At 31.9% G+C, this 17,699-nt stretch overlaps 1 protein-coding gene across 15 annotated transcripts in view; it reads left to right on the forward strand.

Moving 5' to 3' along the window:
* The window catches only part of LOC145293152 (uncharacterized), a 589,140-nt gene that overhangs the window by 91,848 nt on the left and 479,593 nt on the right, over positions 1 to 17,699 (forward strand). For 11 of the 15 annotated variants that reach the window (XM_080139591.1, XM_080139597.1, XM_080139585.1 and 8 more), the window contains 2 exons: positions 24 to 149; positions 3,113 to 4,549. In XM_080139591.1, coding sequence (XP_079995717.1) covers positions 3,164 to 4,549 — 1,386 coding nt within the window. In that variant the 5' untranslated portion in view covers positions 24 to 149; positions 3,113 to 3,163. The remainder of the gene's footprint in view (positions 1 to 23; positions 150 to 3,112; positions 4,550 to 17,699) is intronic. The other 4 variants (XM_080139589.1, XM_080139595.1, XM_080139588.1 and 1 more) reach the window with 1 other exon arrangement.

Genomic DNA, 17,699 nt, shown 5'->3' on the forward strand with positions numbered 1-17,699 from the left:
TACCAATCCTCTTGATGTTTCAGCCTTCACCTGACAAACTCCATCAACTGTTATACTTATCTTTGGATTTTGAAAAGCATTGACATGCCAGCAAAAAAAAAATAAAAGCAGTGCAATGGATGGCGAACATAGTACATGTTAATGAGAGAGTAAGTATTTCTTTGTTGTCTATTTGGTTGTTTTATTACTCTTTTTTTGTTGTTAATTATAACTTCATGATTATCAAATATTCTATATGATTATTCGCTTTTTAATATAATTATTTTATAATTTGTCAGAGTTGTGTCAACTGACTTTCTTTTAAGACCCCAAAAATAATTGATCTAGCAAAATCAAGTAATGGCATTCAAAATGAAATTTTATTTTTTTATCATGTAAATGAATGACAAAACATTTTTAATGTAATTTTTGTTTATCAAACCATTCTAGTAGGGGGAAAAATCTCACTTTATTTTTAAAATATAACAGTTGAGTATGTCAATAAGATGGTTTATCGTATAAAATATGATAAATAATTCCATACCAAATCATCCAGGGTTTTAAAGGCATATTTTCAGCTTTTGTTGTAACTTACGTCACAGATGGACATCATAAAAACTAAGAAATTCTGAAAATTTCAGCATGTAAGCAGTTGCTAATTTAGAGCATTTTTCGTTTTGCATAAGTCGCATGAGACATTGCCCAAACAGTATTTTAATAATTACATTTTCTTGAAAATTTTCAGTTTGAAACTTCAAGTAAGTTTTTTGACCTGAGAAATTCAAGACTAGCATCCGATTTTCTTATAAATGAAACCTTCTATATGATTTTATCAGATTTTGGAATTTTTCACATGTGCACTAATATAGCACAGAAATAATGTGACTAGTATGGTATTGCTTTTTTTCTTTTTTTTTTTTTCCTCCCCTGGCTATTCATGCAGATACTATGAAGTCCATCTGAACCAAAAATGGTAAAGTTTTTGTTTTGTTCACTCACACAGTATCTGTTCAAAGTTAGGTCTTTTTTCTGAGTGTTAATTGGGGAACGCAACTAATTATGTGAAATGGAGTTATATAAAATTCATATTGAAATAAGTTTTAGAAAGTAAAAGTTAAATAGTAAAAGGTAAAACAATCTCACAGTGATCAGATATTTACAATAAAAGTGGACTTCACAACAAAAATTTAGTATATGACAACGTTATCTACATTATCATGAATTTTAAGAATAAATTTTGAATAGTTTTACTTACTAGCATGGGTGCCCGGGTGTTTGGAGGTGTGTGTTGAGCCAAAAAAAAAAAGTGGTAGTAAGAAGGCAGACTCAAACCCGTACCGTGAAGGAGGAAAAGGATGGGAAAAATGACGTCTTTGCTGTTACGACCACCACCAAACTGGAAGTGACGTAGGTTTAAATTAAGGCTAGACAATTGAAAAGAGGGGATGACTTTCGAAAATATCGTCGAAAAAAAAGCGACCCCCTCCCTGTTGAAAAGTGCCTAGTTGAGGGTGAAGAAATTAATGTTTTTAGCCAATTTTTCTGTATTTGTCATCTGAAGGGCCGTGCTTCAAAACGATACTGATCTTGTGAAAATCCGTTGCCTCTGTCGAAAGTTTTAGGCAGACATGCAAACATACATACATACATTTATTTATATATTGGTAGTTCAAATTTTCGACCCAAACTGATTAAAAAGCTTGCCCTATCTTTGAATACCCTTTATGTAAAATTTCAAATGTTTAGACCAGAAATTGTCTGAGTAGGTAGAGACTGCAGAAGTCAAATTTTTTTTAACTTTGACCCCTATTATGACCCCTTAACATTTATTTTTTAGGCTCAAATCAAGTTATTCATTTAGATCCATGTCCAAGGAACATCTAAAATTTCAAGTGTTTAAACCCAAAATTGTTGGAGGAGTTTGGTAGAGTTCTCAAAAGTCAAATCGTTGAGCTTTGACCCCTTAACAGCCAAATTTCTGGCTGAAAACGGATTACAAAGGTTTTCCTAAATCTCAATACCTTGTATATCAAATTTCGAGTCTGTAAACTGAAAATTGACAGAGTTATTGCATAGGGAAATGTACACAGACACATACACACACACTTTAACTTTTATAGATATATAGATTATTACTTATAACATAGATGAAGTTAGCACTGTTGGTATTTATTTAGTAATTGCATAAGTTTTAGGCTCTTAACATCAAATTGTAAAATGACTGAGTGGAACATCATCAAAATGTTTCATAGGAAACAACAGCACTTTGGTCCAATATAATCAGAATTATATAGAATTACTCTGTATTCCAATTAGTATGCTAATTTTGGCTACTGAACCATAGTAGCTGCTTGAATCTTGATCATATATTTTTTCAATATGTTGTCTTTCTTTTCTTTTTATGCCTGCATTATTTTGTGGTTAATTTTGTCAGTATGTCTCATATGCAACAGAGCTAAAATAGTGCAGAATAATGGACTGCAACAAACCCTAAAATAATTTAAAATGAAAACCACTAATGAGTTTGTGCAATTTGTTTATTGTATTAGGCAGCACTTGATTCTTTGACAAAATCTGTCCCTAAGCAACACATAGTTTTGCTTAAATGGCTCAGTTTTCATAATAGACCCAATTACTAGAAGTGTCTAGACTAATGTTTGACACAATTGGAATAAAAAAATGACAACTTCTGTGCATATCAGAATCGATGTCGGAAAAGTTTTAGCTTAATTCCAGGATTTCTTAGTTTTTATGATGTCTATATGATGTTACAACAAAATCTGAGGATATGGGTGCCAAAATCCTAAATTATTGGATGATTTCACATGGAATTCCTGGATACTAGTAGAAGAGTTTTCTAGAGTTTTGCAGTTCAATTTACCATTAAAACATTTTTGATCCTTTTTTATAAGATTGATTATCACTTAAAAATTTTTCAAAGAAAATATTAATATACGTATTTGTTTACATAACTATTATTTAAGCTTTTCTTTATGCTTAATTTTTTTACGTAGCTGTTAATATTTTAAGCTGTGAAGCTGTATCAGCAAATGTAATGTCATTTTTCCAATTCTTGTTATAAAGTCTTAGCCAACATTTACATGTTTTATATTTTGTACTCTTCTTTTTTTAGATGATTTAAACAAGTTGAAGGCAATAGATCCAGATATAAAGTTTCCAAATAATGGATGATAGCAGCACCTCTCAAAAAAATCTTCCTTCTGGAAGATTTAAAAATATTCGCCAAAGATTTGAGATTGGACATCCTTCACAGGATGAAGAGAACAACTATGCAGTACTAAATGATAAGGAGAGCAATAATGATAATACTGTGACAATACACAAACATCTCCCTCGTCAAGCACCAGTTCTTAAGAAGAAGCCTAGTATAAAAGTACCTAAACCTCAGCTAGATGAAAAAGGCATACCACCTATTATACCACGAACAAAAGGGAACTCTTTTGTGAAGGATCATTCTGAAGATTCTATTACTGCTCAAAATTTGAATCTTGATATTGAGAATAAAGTAAACGAGGTGACTTCTACTTACAGAACTGATAAATGTGGGCATTCTGAATCTTCATCTTGGCAGCATTCACTTGATGACGATTCCAAACCAGGGATCTTCAGAAATGAAAGATGTTCTTCTATAAACATCGAATCTGATTCTTCGGATGGCTCTGGAGATGGTGCTCTCATTTCCAAGAGACTGAGAGTCTTTCAAATACCCACACCTTCTAAGAAACCAGAAATAGCACCTCGACCTGCCAGCATGATTGGGTTTTCATCAAGTCTCCCTCGGAAAAAAGTGATAAGAAATTCATCTGTAAAAGAAACAAGGAACAAAGTTGTATCTCCTTCCAAAGACAGTTCTTTCAACAGTGCTTCAACTATATGTACAAAGCTATCTAAGGATGATATTATAGATAAAAGTAATGAAGTAGAAAGAGAAAATAATGCTGAAAATGAGCATAGGGTATCAAAACCACCACCAAAACCACCTAATATCCCTGTTGGTGTTCCACCAAAAAAACCTCCTCGGACATATAAGCATGATCAGTTTTTGAAAACTAAAGATTGTACAGTTTTCAAAGAGAATGAACTCTATATGAGTTCAGACATTTTTATGAAGAAGCCAATCACCAAAGCTGAAGTTAAAGAGACGCCTAAAAGACCACCCCGTCCCCCTCCACCTCGACCATCTATCCCTCGATCACCTTTACATGGAAACCAAAGGGATCAGAATAGTTCCGGAAGATCCTTAAAACAACCTTTATATGCTTATCCTAATTGTACACCTAAAGCACCTGAAAATAATTATGTGATATCACGTGTAGATGGCTGTCTATCCAGTTTTACTTTGCGAAAATGCCTGAGTGTGGAAAGTATTGCAACTGAGAGTAAAGGACCTTCTGTTCCTGTCTACTTAGAAACATCTAAGTTTGGACGTTCAAGAGATGATTTAGATGCCTTGAATGGTGTTGAAGTATATGTTGATGAAGAAGGATATGCAGTTCCCTACAAATTTGTAGTTAAAGATCCACATTCTAGTCCGCATACTAACAAAGAAGTAAGTTTTTTCTTCTTTTTATATCTAAATTAGATTTTTTTAAAGAATTATGTTTTTGTTGTACGATTCTTATTTTCATCTCTAATGTGAAATTGTCTTATAAGAAAGTAGATATTTTGTATTATTATTTTCTTTGACTATTTAGCACGATTTATTTTGAATCTACAAATCAAAAAAGTTTCTGTTACATCATGTAAAGTTCAATTATTCAGGTTACTACTTAGACTAAATAATAATTTTGCTAATCAGTAATTGTACATTTAAGTCTGTGTTACTACCGCTGATGATGATCCCTTTTATTTATAATGGATTATTCCAATCTTTTTATTCTTTCTTTTATTACCTTTTATAAACAGAGAGAAGCAAGAATGATGAATCCTGTATAAAAATGAGCTCAAACAATATACAATGAGAAAGGATGAAAATGATAAATAGAAACAGCAAACTTTTGTGGTAATTTGAAATCTCATGACAGTGCTGTAGGAATAACTTATTTTAATAAAATTATTGTAGTATTTTATGGTATTAATGTTGGAGTGGATAGAATTTTTTCTTTCAAGTATCAAGTGAATATAGTGGAGTAAACTAGATTATATTTATTTTTCTATTTCTAGTGGGTTTAAAGAAAATATTAAATAACTAGTGGGGCCTATGTAAATTCCACAGAATAAAAAATATATTTAATCAACAAATATGTTTTGATGAAGCTGATAATTTTCTGGATAGTGTCAAAATGATAAAAAACGAAGGTAACTCTCATAGTCTTGCCCAATGTTTTCAAATTAGCCATTCTAAAGCAAATTTCATGAATTGAGCCTTTTTTGAAGCAGTTTGACCGTTTTCAAATTATTTCAATTTTGTTTTTTTTCCGGATTATTTTATAAAAATATTTTCTTGATAAAAGTGTTACTAGTGAGATTGCATAGTAATAACTGTATCTAATTACTAAAAGTGTAATGTATGGATTAACTAAAGAAGGAACAAGCAGTTGGGATAGTTATGTTTGCTGATTGCGCAATCCTTGCTTCACAATTACACATGCCTTTACAGAGGGTATCTATTGTCTCAAGACTAAACAAAGGCTGTGAGATATATATATATAAGGATATGTTGATTTTTTACTTTTCTTAAAATATAAAATCACATTTACCAAAAGTTGTGTATGGACCTATTAAATACTCGCGCAAAAAAATAGATCAAATACTTGAACAGTTTTTTGAGTATTTGGCATCAAAGATCGTAGACCAAAATATACTGAAAATTCCTCATTTTAGCAAGATTTGCTTGAATATTAATGTGGAAAGCAAATCATTTTAGTATTTAAAATCAGGGAATGCCCTTTTATTTTATAAAAATTGATATTAATAAAAGAAGTCTTCAAATTGAAAATCTGCCTCCACTATTTTCAGTATCTGCTTTAGCAAACTACTTTTTAACATTATGAATTTAGCAATATTTGAATACCTTAAAATTTTTTAATTTTTACTGTTATAATCTATATATATAAAAGCCAAAATGTGTGTTAGCGTGTGCATTTTTTGTGCATGTCTGGCAAAGGTTTTTTTCTGGGAAGGCACTCGGAGTAGTCATTCATTCTTAAAACTTTTTATATACAGTCTAAAGTATAATATCTACAATTTACGAAGAGAAGTTGTGTCTATCTTTTATTTGAACGATTTTTATGCGCTATTTTCACAATATTTCTTGGTCTACATGTGTTTCTTTGGCTTTTCAGTATAAAAAAAAAGCGAAACTGAATCCGTAGTTTAAACAAACTCTCTGGTACTCGTCCAGGAAAGAAATGAGGTTTGATCAATGTGGGGGAAACGGGCAATTGCTAACTCCCCTTTACATGGGGAGCTGGTTTTTCTCCCCAACCAAAAAAAAACTACCACGCAGCCAAAGTTAGTGAAACAAAACTAAAAAAACTGCCTCGCAGCAAAAGTTAAGTACATAATTTCATTCCCTTTATGGTGTGTGATGTTTAACCTCATTAAATTCACTCACCTGTCTTTATTTAATTTTTTAATCGTTAAATTAAAACTGTTTTCATTCCTCTCCCGTCGTAGTCGAGCAGGTAAGATGCCAGGTTTTTTTTCCTTTTCTTTTCTACCTTCGCATCAAGGCTTCGGGTTCGAGCCTACCTTCCTACCAAAACATTTTTTTTCCCTTCTTTTACACCTCCAAACACACGGGTAACACCGGACACTCCCGCTAGTTAAAAATATAAATTTCATCTGTCTGTTTAAATGTATGTATGTGTATATGTATGTCTGCCTAAAACTTTCAACAGAGGTGAGAGATTTTCACAAGATTTGTATCATTTTGAAGCTCGACCCTTTGGACGACAAATATCGAAAACTTGGCTATAAACATTAATTCCTTTACCCTAAACTGGGCACGTTTCTACAGGGTCTCTTGTTTGCCAATATTTACGAAAGTCATCCCCTCTTTTCAATTGACTAGCCTTAATTTAAGCCTTCACCACTTCCGATTTGGCGATGGACACAAAACTTTTTTTTCCCTTTTACACCTCCAAACACACGGGCAACTTTCTTTCTTTTTTTTTTTTTTTTCATGTTCTTCTCCTCCTTTGTGGTACAGGTTCGAGCCTGCCTGCCTATTACCACTTTTGTTTTTTTGCTCAACACACACCTCCAAACACCAGGCACCCAGGCTGGTTAAAAATATAACAAAGAAAGAAAGAAAAACTAAGCACTATTTTAATAGAGCTTAATATATAGTCAAATTGCTTCATATAAGAGCCTTTGGACCAAAATGCTGGTTTCAATTTCTGACTCAAAACTTTGGCTGTAATATGTTGATGCTTTGCTTCAAAATCATATAGAGTTTGTGGCACTTCTGTCATTAACCCATTCCACGCTCTGAGAATGTGAGGGAAAATGTGGCAAGTCATACTTGATTCCATTTATTAATGATTCTCAAAGGTCAGATTCAGAAAAATCTGTCATTAGTGGTTCAAAAATGCTGCATAATGTAAAATCTATTAATTGTGTCTAATGTGTGGAATTAAAATTAATAGGTTGTATTCTTTTTAACTTTTTCCTGGTTGACTCCTCCTAAATGAATAGAAAAATTAATTAATTGAATTATTAAAAACTTCCAGTCTGTACTGCTTTAATAATTATAGTGAAATTAGATAAAAAAATTTTAAAAACGATTCTATAAATTGTGATAAATAATTGAGTCCATAATATATAATTAAATATTTACTTACCTAATGGCTAAAATTCTTTTTAAACTTTTTCTCTTATTTCACCTTTAGATTTGACCATGGAATATAAAAGGTTTTTAGGTAGCAAACAAAATGTATTACCTTGTATATTTCTTAATGTGATCTGTTGAATTTCATGAAGGTTCCTCTGGATCATATTAAAAATTTGCACTTGCTGATTGTGGAAGTTATTTCTTTTAATTTCAAACTGACAAGCAACATACACATCTCTATATAAATAAAATGAACTCGTTTTTTTCCCATGATTTGACCTTAATAGGATTAAAAATCACGACATTACATTCAAATGTAATGTCCCCACACTTCAGCACAGGATTTGAGGTGTGCTATAGGCCTACTACCCTTACGGTTCCTTGATATTCGTACATTTCTATATTTTTTCCGGTGAGAGTTCACTGCCACAATCGGTTAGAATCAATGGAAGTTGTAAAATCTTTTCTCTCTATTCGATTCATACTCCGCCCGCAACCACTTAACACCGCTGCAAATACGTCCACAGGGGAATATACGAGGAACACCAGTTTGAGTTCTTAGTTGCTTAAAAAATATGGATTGGCATTTTTCTATCGGGTGAAACGCGACTTTACATTCCAGTTATTCTGTGGGTTACTCGTGCTATTTTATAAATTTCTTCTTTTTTCCTTCCCTTCATATGTTTTCTCTTTTTTGTAGGGGGGTGGGGGTTGCGATTCGAAGGATTACTTAAACGAAACGAACTAACATTGGATTCCAGTTTTTACAAGAAACTTTAACAGTCAGCCACCAACGTTCTTCCAGTCTTGCACCGATTAGTCACTTTAATATTTTATTTACTGTCTTTATACTAGGGGGTGGGCTGACTTCCTATTTTCAGATTAGTTACTTATTCATTATTTATTTCTATACATTGCGTTTCTGAGAGTTTCATTAGCACAATTACTACTATGCTATCGATATTGGAATCAGATGACATTCAAATCGGTTAACAGCGACAATACAAAAAAAAGAAACCAAAACAAACCAACATTAAAAAAAACAAAAAAAAAACATGGTCAGTTTTCGGGTTTTATTTATTCATTTTTTTTTCTTTTTTATTGAAACAAAGAAAAATAAATAAAATCTAATAAACTATTTTCATTATACATGGTAAGTTTTAATTTTTTGAGTTTTGATTTCCATTTAAAAAAAAACAAAAAAGTTAGATTTAAATAAACATATTTGCATTTTATGCGGTAACTTTTTTGGGTTTTTTCTTTTTTTTTTTTCCTTTTTTTCCTTTGGTATTCTTTCACGTTCGTTTTTTTTATTCCTTTCAATTTTACACGTCATATATTAGCTAAACCAGGGTGGGGGGGGGGCATCTATAAATATAAAAGCTAAAATGTGTGTGTGGGTGTTCCTTCACCCTAAACTTGGCCTAAACTGCTACTACGACAATGACGTCATGTTTGACCTAGAAAACGTTGACGTTGGTTTCAACCACCTGCAAGTGTTTTTAAAGGGTTAATTTTATCCGTTCTCAATTGTGTGTCGCTTTGGCGTAGAGGTAACGTGTCAGGCATTTCTTTTCTGCCTTAGCCTTGATGCTTCAGGTTCAAACCTACCTAAAACCTTTTTTCCTCTTTTACCCCCACCCCCCCTTTTTTTTTTTTACATTTGTTCGTGGTTTTGCTTTGTCTAATTTTTTTATAATATTGTGTTTTTCCCTCCTACATACACACCTCCAAACACCCGGACAATGCCGGGTTACCCCCCCGCTAGTTTACAATAAAATGTATTAAATTGTGTTTTGTTGTGAGCCTTTGTGGAGTATGCACCACGAGTCCATAAACATATGAGCTTGATGGCCAAAGTTAACTATCTTGCTTAGTTTAAAAGACCAATTTTCCAGGAGGCATCACCTTACCTTTATATAAATACCTATTGTGTATTCTTTGGCTACAACTGATATTATGTATTTCATCAATTTTCAAAATTGACTTTAGAGGACTGCTAATAGTGGAATTTGGGGTTAATATCATGGCAAGCATTTGAGCATAATTTTCCCAGGGATGAGGGGGGCACTAAATGTTCTAAATCTTTTGTGCAACCATCCATGTTTTTAAAAAGGGATCTGAAAGGTAGTTTATTATCGTGCAAAGATCAATCTAATTGTATGAAGAATTTTTTAATATTTCTTTTCTAAAATTGCAATCATTCAACCTTCACAATCTGTGTTGGCATTAGTGTTGTCAACAAGGATAGCCTTTGACAGTGATCTCACTGTTGAATTCATGCAAAACATCCACCATTTGCTCTGCATGAACAGTACCTGTTGCACCACTATTAAGAACTCTGTCTCAGAACATTACTTTCATATGTTGTTTCTTTTGTAAAAGTTAAATGGTGTTTTGTTCCCTTATTTTTTTCATACTTTTCTGTCCATTTTCCTGTACAATTTACTTATGAGCAATCTGTCCTTATCCATTCTCCCATCAACTCTAATATATACTAGCAGTTCAGTCTGGCTTTGCCGGGCCGTATGTACTGTTCATAACTTGGCCTACGTGTAAATACACTGTATTTAAGATTTCAAGTGTTTAGACTAGTGTTGGGACGATTCCTAAATTTTTTCCGATTCCAATTCCAGGAAAATGTTGATTAATGATTCCGATACCCAGTAGGATTCCGATTTCCATGGAAATGTTATTTTGAAATATACCATCATATAATCGAAAGTTTTTGTGTAGCGAAAAAATTTGGTACAGCGAAAAAGTGGAAATACAATTAAGGTAATTTCGAAAACAATTTGATTGTTTTCGTAAAATTTCTTTCATTAAAGATAAATATTTTAACCATGAATTTAACATGCACCATGAAATTAATAACAATCAATTTCGGGAGTTATTTTATATTAATATATAGTTATATAGTTATTTTATAGTTATATAGTTATTTTATAGTTATATAGTTATTTTATATTAATATATAAAATAATATAGTTATATAGTTATTTTATATTAATATATAAAATAACTCCTGAAATTGATTGTTATTAATTTCATGGTGCATGTTTAAAATATAAAGAAAAAATAAGTCATGATTAATTCGAAAAAAATATAATAAACATCAAATTTCAAGGGGAATAGGATGTTTTTTTTTTTTTTATATAAGCATCACCACTTATCACGGCCAAGAGGCCACTCGAGGATAAGGGTTAAAGAGTGTACAGTAGAAATTGGACAATATAGTAACCGTTAGTAATGGAAATTCGGTAAATTTGTTAACTTATATGGAACGGCTCATCAAAAACTTGTTGACGTTAGACTTGAAGACAATCATATTGTAGTCAGCTGGAAAGCAGGAAAACGGAAGACAATTCCATAGGCGTGCAGTTCTAAGAAAGAAGCTTTGTTCATGGAATCTACATTTAGGTTTAGGCACAAATAAAAAGTGGGGGAAATTATTGATAGTGTTTTCAGCTAGACAAGTATTTCTTGTGAAAGTTTGGTGAGCGGGAACCATAGATAAAGAGTGGGGATAATTATTGATAGAGTTTTTTGCTAGACGGGTGGTTCTTGTGAAAGTTTGGCGAGGGAGGAGACCATAGATTGAAGCTCATTCGAGCACCTGCCATGAAAATAACGATAAAGCAGAGACAAACTCGCAACATCTCTTCTGTGAGAAAAAGGTTGCAGGGAAGAGAAAAGGACATCCTCTACGACAGCGGTGCTCAACCGGGGGCGAATCGCCCCCTAGTGGGCGAAAATCAAATTTTGGGGGGCGATTTTCAATGAATTTTATCTGTGAAAAATTTTGACATTTTTGCGAGTAAATTTTTAAAATTTTTTGAAATTATAAACGCGTAGCTAAACTATTTGTGCAAAACTTTGGTCACGTGACCTATGAATTGCTCTCTTATAAATGAATTGTCAGTTTTGAATATTCAATTTATTTCAGTAAATCCGATTCTCCAGTGACATTGTCTTACAAGTGTTTACAATTTTCATTCGCTCTGTTATATTACAGATTCGTTCATATTTACATAAACAAAACACTAACTCAATATCCGGAACTAATGTCGGATGGCGACACACTGATTTGTAAACTTATTTAATGCAATAGTTGTATTCCTACAAACAGAAGGACAGTCAGACTTAGCTATCGAAATTCAAGCTCAAAAGAAAAATATACACTATCTTAGTTGGATCTTCCGTAAGTTAAATGAAGTCTCTCTTCTGCTGCAAGGAAAAATGATAACCCTGATAGACTATGGGTGATGAGAGCTTTTGTTGAAAAACTTAATATGTTTCAAATTAATTTAAAACGAAGGCAATTTGATAATATACCCGAACTAGCGGAAATCGACTTATGTGAAAATGACATTGTTATTTATTGTAACCATCTGTCAGCCATGAAAAATGATCTAGAAATCAGATTTTCCGATTTATTTGACTTCATTATTGAGCCATGGATGATTGACCCATTCGATTGTGATCCTCTCAGTGCACACGAAAATATCCAGGAGGAAATCATCGAGATGAAATGCAATGATGAATTGCAAATCAAGTTCAAAAGAGAAAATTTGTGTGCATTTTGGCAATCAAACACTGTAAAATCACTGTATCCAAATTTGTGGTCACAAATGTCGAAAATCCTTTTGTGTTTCCCAACATCATATCTTGTTGAAACTGGATTCAGCGCTGTGAATCACATTTTACAGAAGGAACGAAACAGATTTGACATTATTTCTCGTGGAGATATTCGTATCTGCTTGAGTAATATTAAACCTGACATTGAATTTTTAGCGAAACATCACCAATCTCAGGGCTCACACTAGTTAGACTCTCTACATTTCTTGTAAATTTGCAATAAAATTATTTTTAATTAATTTGTTTTCCATTTGCATGTACAAAATGTTTCTAGTGTTGGTTAGTCATAATTACAATATTTGTTATTATTTATTCTTGGAGGCAATTATGAATTAACTTAAGTCAAAAATAGCTTTTGGGGGCGATAGCCGGGAAAAGGTTGAGATGTATGTACATTCACCTAACAATTTAATGGAACAAAACATACCGTAAAAATTGAGTATAACTTAAAAATCCTATCTACAAAATAGCACGGCCCGTATCCTGCATAAGTACCAAAACCATACACACACACACACACACACACACACACACACACACACACACATTTATTCCATTACGTGAATTTACAAAAACAAAAACACAAAAAACAGCGTTAATCAAGTTTTCATTATTATAATTGTTGTAAAATACTTTATTTGCATTAAATTAGTTTTCATTTAAAAATAAAGTTTAATTATATAATATTTATTTGTTTATTAAAAGCTCAAAAAATTATATTGAGAAATAGAATATTGTTTTATGACCAAAAATTATAAGGGGGTCCACCAAGAAAAAAAAGAAGGGAAAAGGGGTCCATGGGTCAAAAAAGGTTGAGAACCGCTGCTCTACGAGACTACGAAGTCTATCTTGAACTCTATCAAGGCAGACAACGGATTTAATGTATTTGTTCCATTTAAGATCAGTAGTAAAGGTCAAACCCAGAAGCTTGTCAAAACATAAGGCTTCCCCAAGATAAGAACCATTCATTTCAATTGATGTCAGATGGGGATCAGAGCGTTGATGATGTAAAGATAAAAGCTTGGTTTTAGATGCATTAGAAGTAACCAGCCACTCCTTTCCCCATTGTACCACTTGTTCAAGATCAGAGGAGAGAATCAGAAAGAACTTGGTCGTTTACGGTCGGTCTTAGATGTGCTACCATAAATAGTATAAATGTAGTGTAAATAATATCAGCATAAATGTCTATGAATGATGTAAGGATGTGATTTGGGAGATCATTAATGTAGATCAGGAAGAGAGTTGGACCCAAGATGGACCCCTGAGGGACTCCAGCATTAATACTGTGAGATTCTGATTTCTGCACATTAACCACTACTCTTTATGAACCTATCAGAGAGAAATGATTTAATAATTAAGAAGACATTTCCAGCTATACCATAGCTGGAGATCTTGTGAAGTAAAACCTTTATGCCATACTCTATCAAAGGCCTTTTATATGTCAAGAGCAATTGCCCTAGAAAAGTAGCCTTCGTCAAGAGATTTGCTAATCCTATGAGATATAACTGTAAGCACATCTGCTGTAGATCTAGCAGTATGGAAACCATATTGCGTGTCACTTGCCGAGATGGTTGATTACTTCTCTATTTCACACAGATTCCAGCAATTTACTCATGACTCACAGGAGACTTATTGGTCTGTATTGAGAGGGAGACGACCGATCACCTGAATTCTTAATACAGAGCATACTGATGAGATTTTCCAGGGTGATAGGATGCAATTTTCCTTAAGACAACGTTTAAACAGTTTTGTAAGGATAGGATAGGTCCTAGTTCTAGTTGAAGTTTTTTGAGTACTATAATTAGAATTGTTTATCTTTTGATATTCATTTTTGTGTCTTATTTTCTCTTTATCTTCGATAACTCTTTAAAATTTAACATTTTTTTTTTTGCAGCTTCAATCCCAACTGATTTTTATTCCACTTTCTAGAATATTCATATTTCTAAATGGAATTTAAAAATAACTAAATATTTGATTAAATTTTTAGCTTTTTATATTCAATCATCTCAAATTATTCCTATCTATTTGATTTAAAAAAAAATATTTTTAACAATAATAATGGTATTTTTTAAATCTAAATACATTAGTTTATTTCTATATTTATTTTTATTATATAATTATATACTTATCGTCCTTTAATGTTTATTCCTATTTAATGTCTTCATTTACCTCTTTATTTCTATATAAGAAAGTAAATTTTTGATAATTATTTTTATTGTTAATAAGTCATTTATTGAACTTTCGAAATCGCCTTCACCTTAATGCTGTTTCTGACAACCTTTGTATTATGTTTTGTTAGGGGTTGGGAAACATTTACCTATGCTCACATCATGACTGTGATACCAGGCATCAGTAAATATCGACTAAGCCCCTACAGTCCTTTAGTTGAATGGCTCTGAGTGACTAGTTAGTTTGCTAAGTTAGGGTTCAAAGGATTAAAAAAAAAATGTTAAACTTTTTTCCTTTTTTAATAAATTTTTCACATTTTTAAAAAAAAAATTTTTGTTGTGCAAAGAAGTTCCAAAAGAAATGTTTAATTGCTTCATTCGCAGAATATTTTAATGAAATGTAAATTTCTAAAAGAAAAAAATTAAATTCACTTACTGCATTTATTTCACAGCTAGCAAAATGATTGTTTTCTTTTGTAGTTTTCAAAAGATCTTAAGCGGAACCGTCAGTCAGCATATGTAGTTCTAACGTTTTTGTTTTTGGATAATTTTTTTTGTATTGCGAACTAATACCACATGATCAGTTTCACTTTAGTTTTAGAAATATTTCCTGAAACCGCCTTCATTCAGAAAATAGAAAGTATATGTATTGTTCTATTAAACCTTTTATTGTTTAAATAATTTGACTTTGCTTGTTTTATTTTTAAAAAATATAAAGGTTGACAAGACATTTTTCATTTATTAATGAGATTTTTCATTCATTTACTAATGGAAGAGTGTCAGTAAAAAAAACAAAAAAAACCCTTGCCATGAGATAAGCGCCCCCCCCCTTTTTTAGTCACCAGTTGGAAAAACCACTGATTTTTAACATGATTTACTTGCAATGAGAGCACTGTTAGATCTTTTTTCTCTAAGGGTAAAGTATTCATCAACTTTTTTATGGACTTGACGTAGTTAGACTGTTTTATACATAAATAAATTTTGCTCACAAATGAAAACAATGTTACCTCGCGGCCTCTGAAGTTTTGCAACAGTGCAAACAGATAACTAATCATAGGCCTCAAAGTTTTGAAACAGACAGACAGCGTCTATGTATGTTACGGAATAAGAAAACTCATTAAGATAAATAAAGATTACCTTAAAGTAGTTAATAAAATTCTTGTATATCATATTAAATATGTTATGAAAAGTTCTATGATGTTTTTATCAAATTTTTGACAGCATTAATCTCACTTCAAACAAACAGTTCAACTTAAAAATATAAGAGAATTATAATGAAAGAATAAAAAATCTAAGGTATTTTTTAACGATGTGATTCCGATTCCCTCCAAAATACACGATTCTTATGATTAATGATTCCGATTAATTGTCCCACCACTAGTTTAGACCAAAAATTGTCTGAATAATCTCATAGAGACTGCAGAGGTAAATTAAAAAAAAAGATTGACCCCAATTTTGATTCCATAACATTTACTATTTTGGTCTCAAATCAAAATAAAAAGTTTTATCCATGTACAAAATCATCTAAAATTTCAAGTGTTTAGACCCAAAATTGGCGGAGAAATTTGGTAGAATTTGCAAAGGCCAACTCTTTCAACTTTGACCTTTTAGCAGCCAAATTTTTGCCTCAAAACTAATTAAAATGCTTGCCGCATGTCTGAATACCCATTATGTATAAATTTCAAATGTTTAGACCCAAAATTGGCTTAGTACTTTGCTAGACACTGCAAAGGTCAAATCTTTTGAACATTAACTCATTGGCAGCTCAAATTTTCGACTCAAACCTAAAAAGCTTGCCCTATCTTTGAATACCCTTTATGTAAAATTTCAGTAATTGGCTTAGTAATTTGGTAGAGGCCGCAGAGATCAAAGTTTTTTTAACTTTGACCCCAATTTTGATCCCTTAACATTTATATTTTTGAGCTCAAATCAAATTAAAAAGTTTGATCCATGTCCAAGAAACATACATTTAAAATTTCAAGTGTTTAGATCCAAAATTGGCAGAGGAGATTGGTAGAGTTTTCAAAGGCGAAATTGTTGAACTTTGACCCTTTGACAGGCAAATTTCTGACCGAAACCCGATTAAAAAGATTTTCCCAAATCTCAATACCCCTTATGTCAAACCTTAAGTCTTCAGACTGAAAATTGACAGTTATTTTGTAGGGAAGTGTACACACACACACACACACACACACACACACACACACACACACACACACACATTTTCACTTTTATAGATATATAGATTATCTTAGAAAGGTTCATCCAAAAGAAACAAAAGTTGCATATAAGAAAAGGAAGCACAATGAATATTCAGAGACAGACATTTCAGGAACAAGTGGCAACAACTACAAGCCTCCAGCAAAACACCAAACTATTATAGAATCAATATTGGCCAAAAAGAAAGTTTGGGATATTAATGATCACATGTCATGAGAGTTATGTATAAATAAGATTTTCAACATCACGTTTTTGTTGAGCAGTTGTTTTCATTTTAGTCTTTGCCCTATCAACTTCACATTTATCAATAATATCGTTCGTATAAGAAGGGCTACAGCCTTCAAACCCAAGTGCAAGGCGTCTTATTTAATGGTGAAGGTCTACATGAAAATTTAATTACATTTTTACTGCAAGATGAAATTGCAGATTTTCTGGCCATTTTTAATAAAATATCTGTAAAAAAATCTATCAGAATTTTAATTGCACAAATATTTTTGGTGTTTATGCACTTAGATTATCGTGATATTTTTAAATAGTATTTTCAAATTAAATTTCAAGTTTTAAAATATCTTTTTTTATGAGGTTGTTAGAATAGTTACAAAACACATTCTCCTCCCCATGTTAGGAATAAGTTTCTAAATGTCTTTATTTCAGCATAAGTGCATAAGTACCATATTTAAAAAAAACTTCTCCAATACATTTGATAAATTTGAAATAAATATATTAATTTAAAACTAATGTGTACTTAATTTCGAGATTAGCCCATAAACAGGTTTCTTAATGGATAAACACTGTTATATGTCAGATCATTTCTTATAACAATATAAAGAAGTCAGAATAATTATTGAAGTTGTATTTTGAATAGTTAACCGTTGTTTTTACAATTTAAGATGTTT

This window comes from Euprymna scolopes, chromosome 14 (genome assembly GCF_053919585.1).
Source record: "Euprymna scolopes isolate OS-2025 chromosome 14, ASM5391958v1, whole genome shotgun sequence".
Taxonomy (NCBI): Eukaryota; Metazoa; Mollusca; class Cephalopoda; order Sepiida; family Sepiolidae; genus Euprymna; species Euprymna scolopes.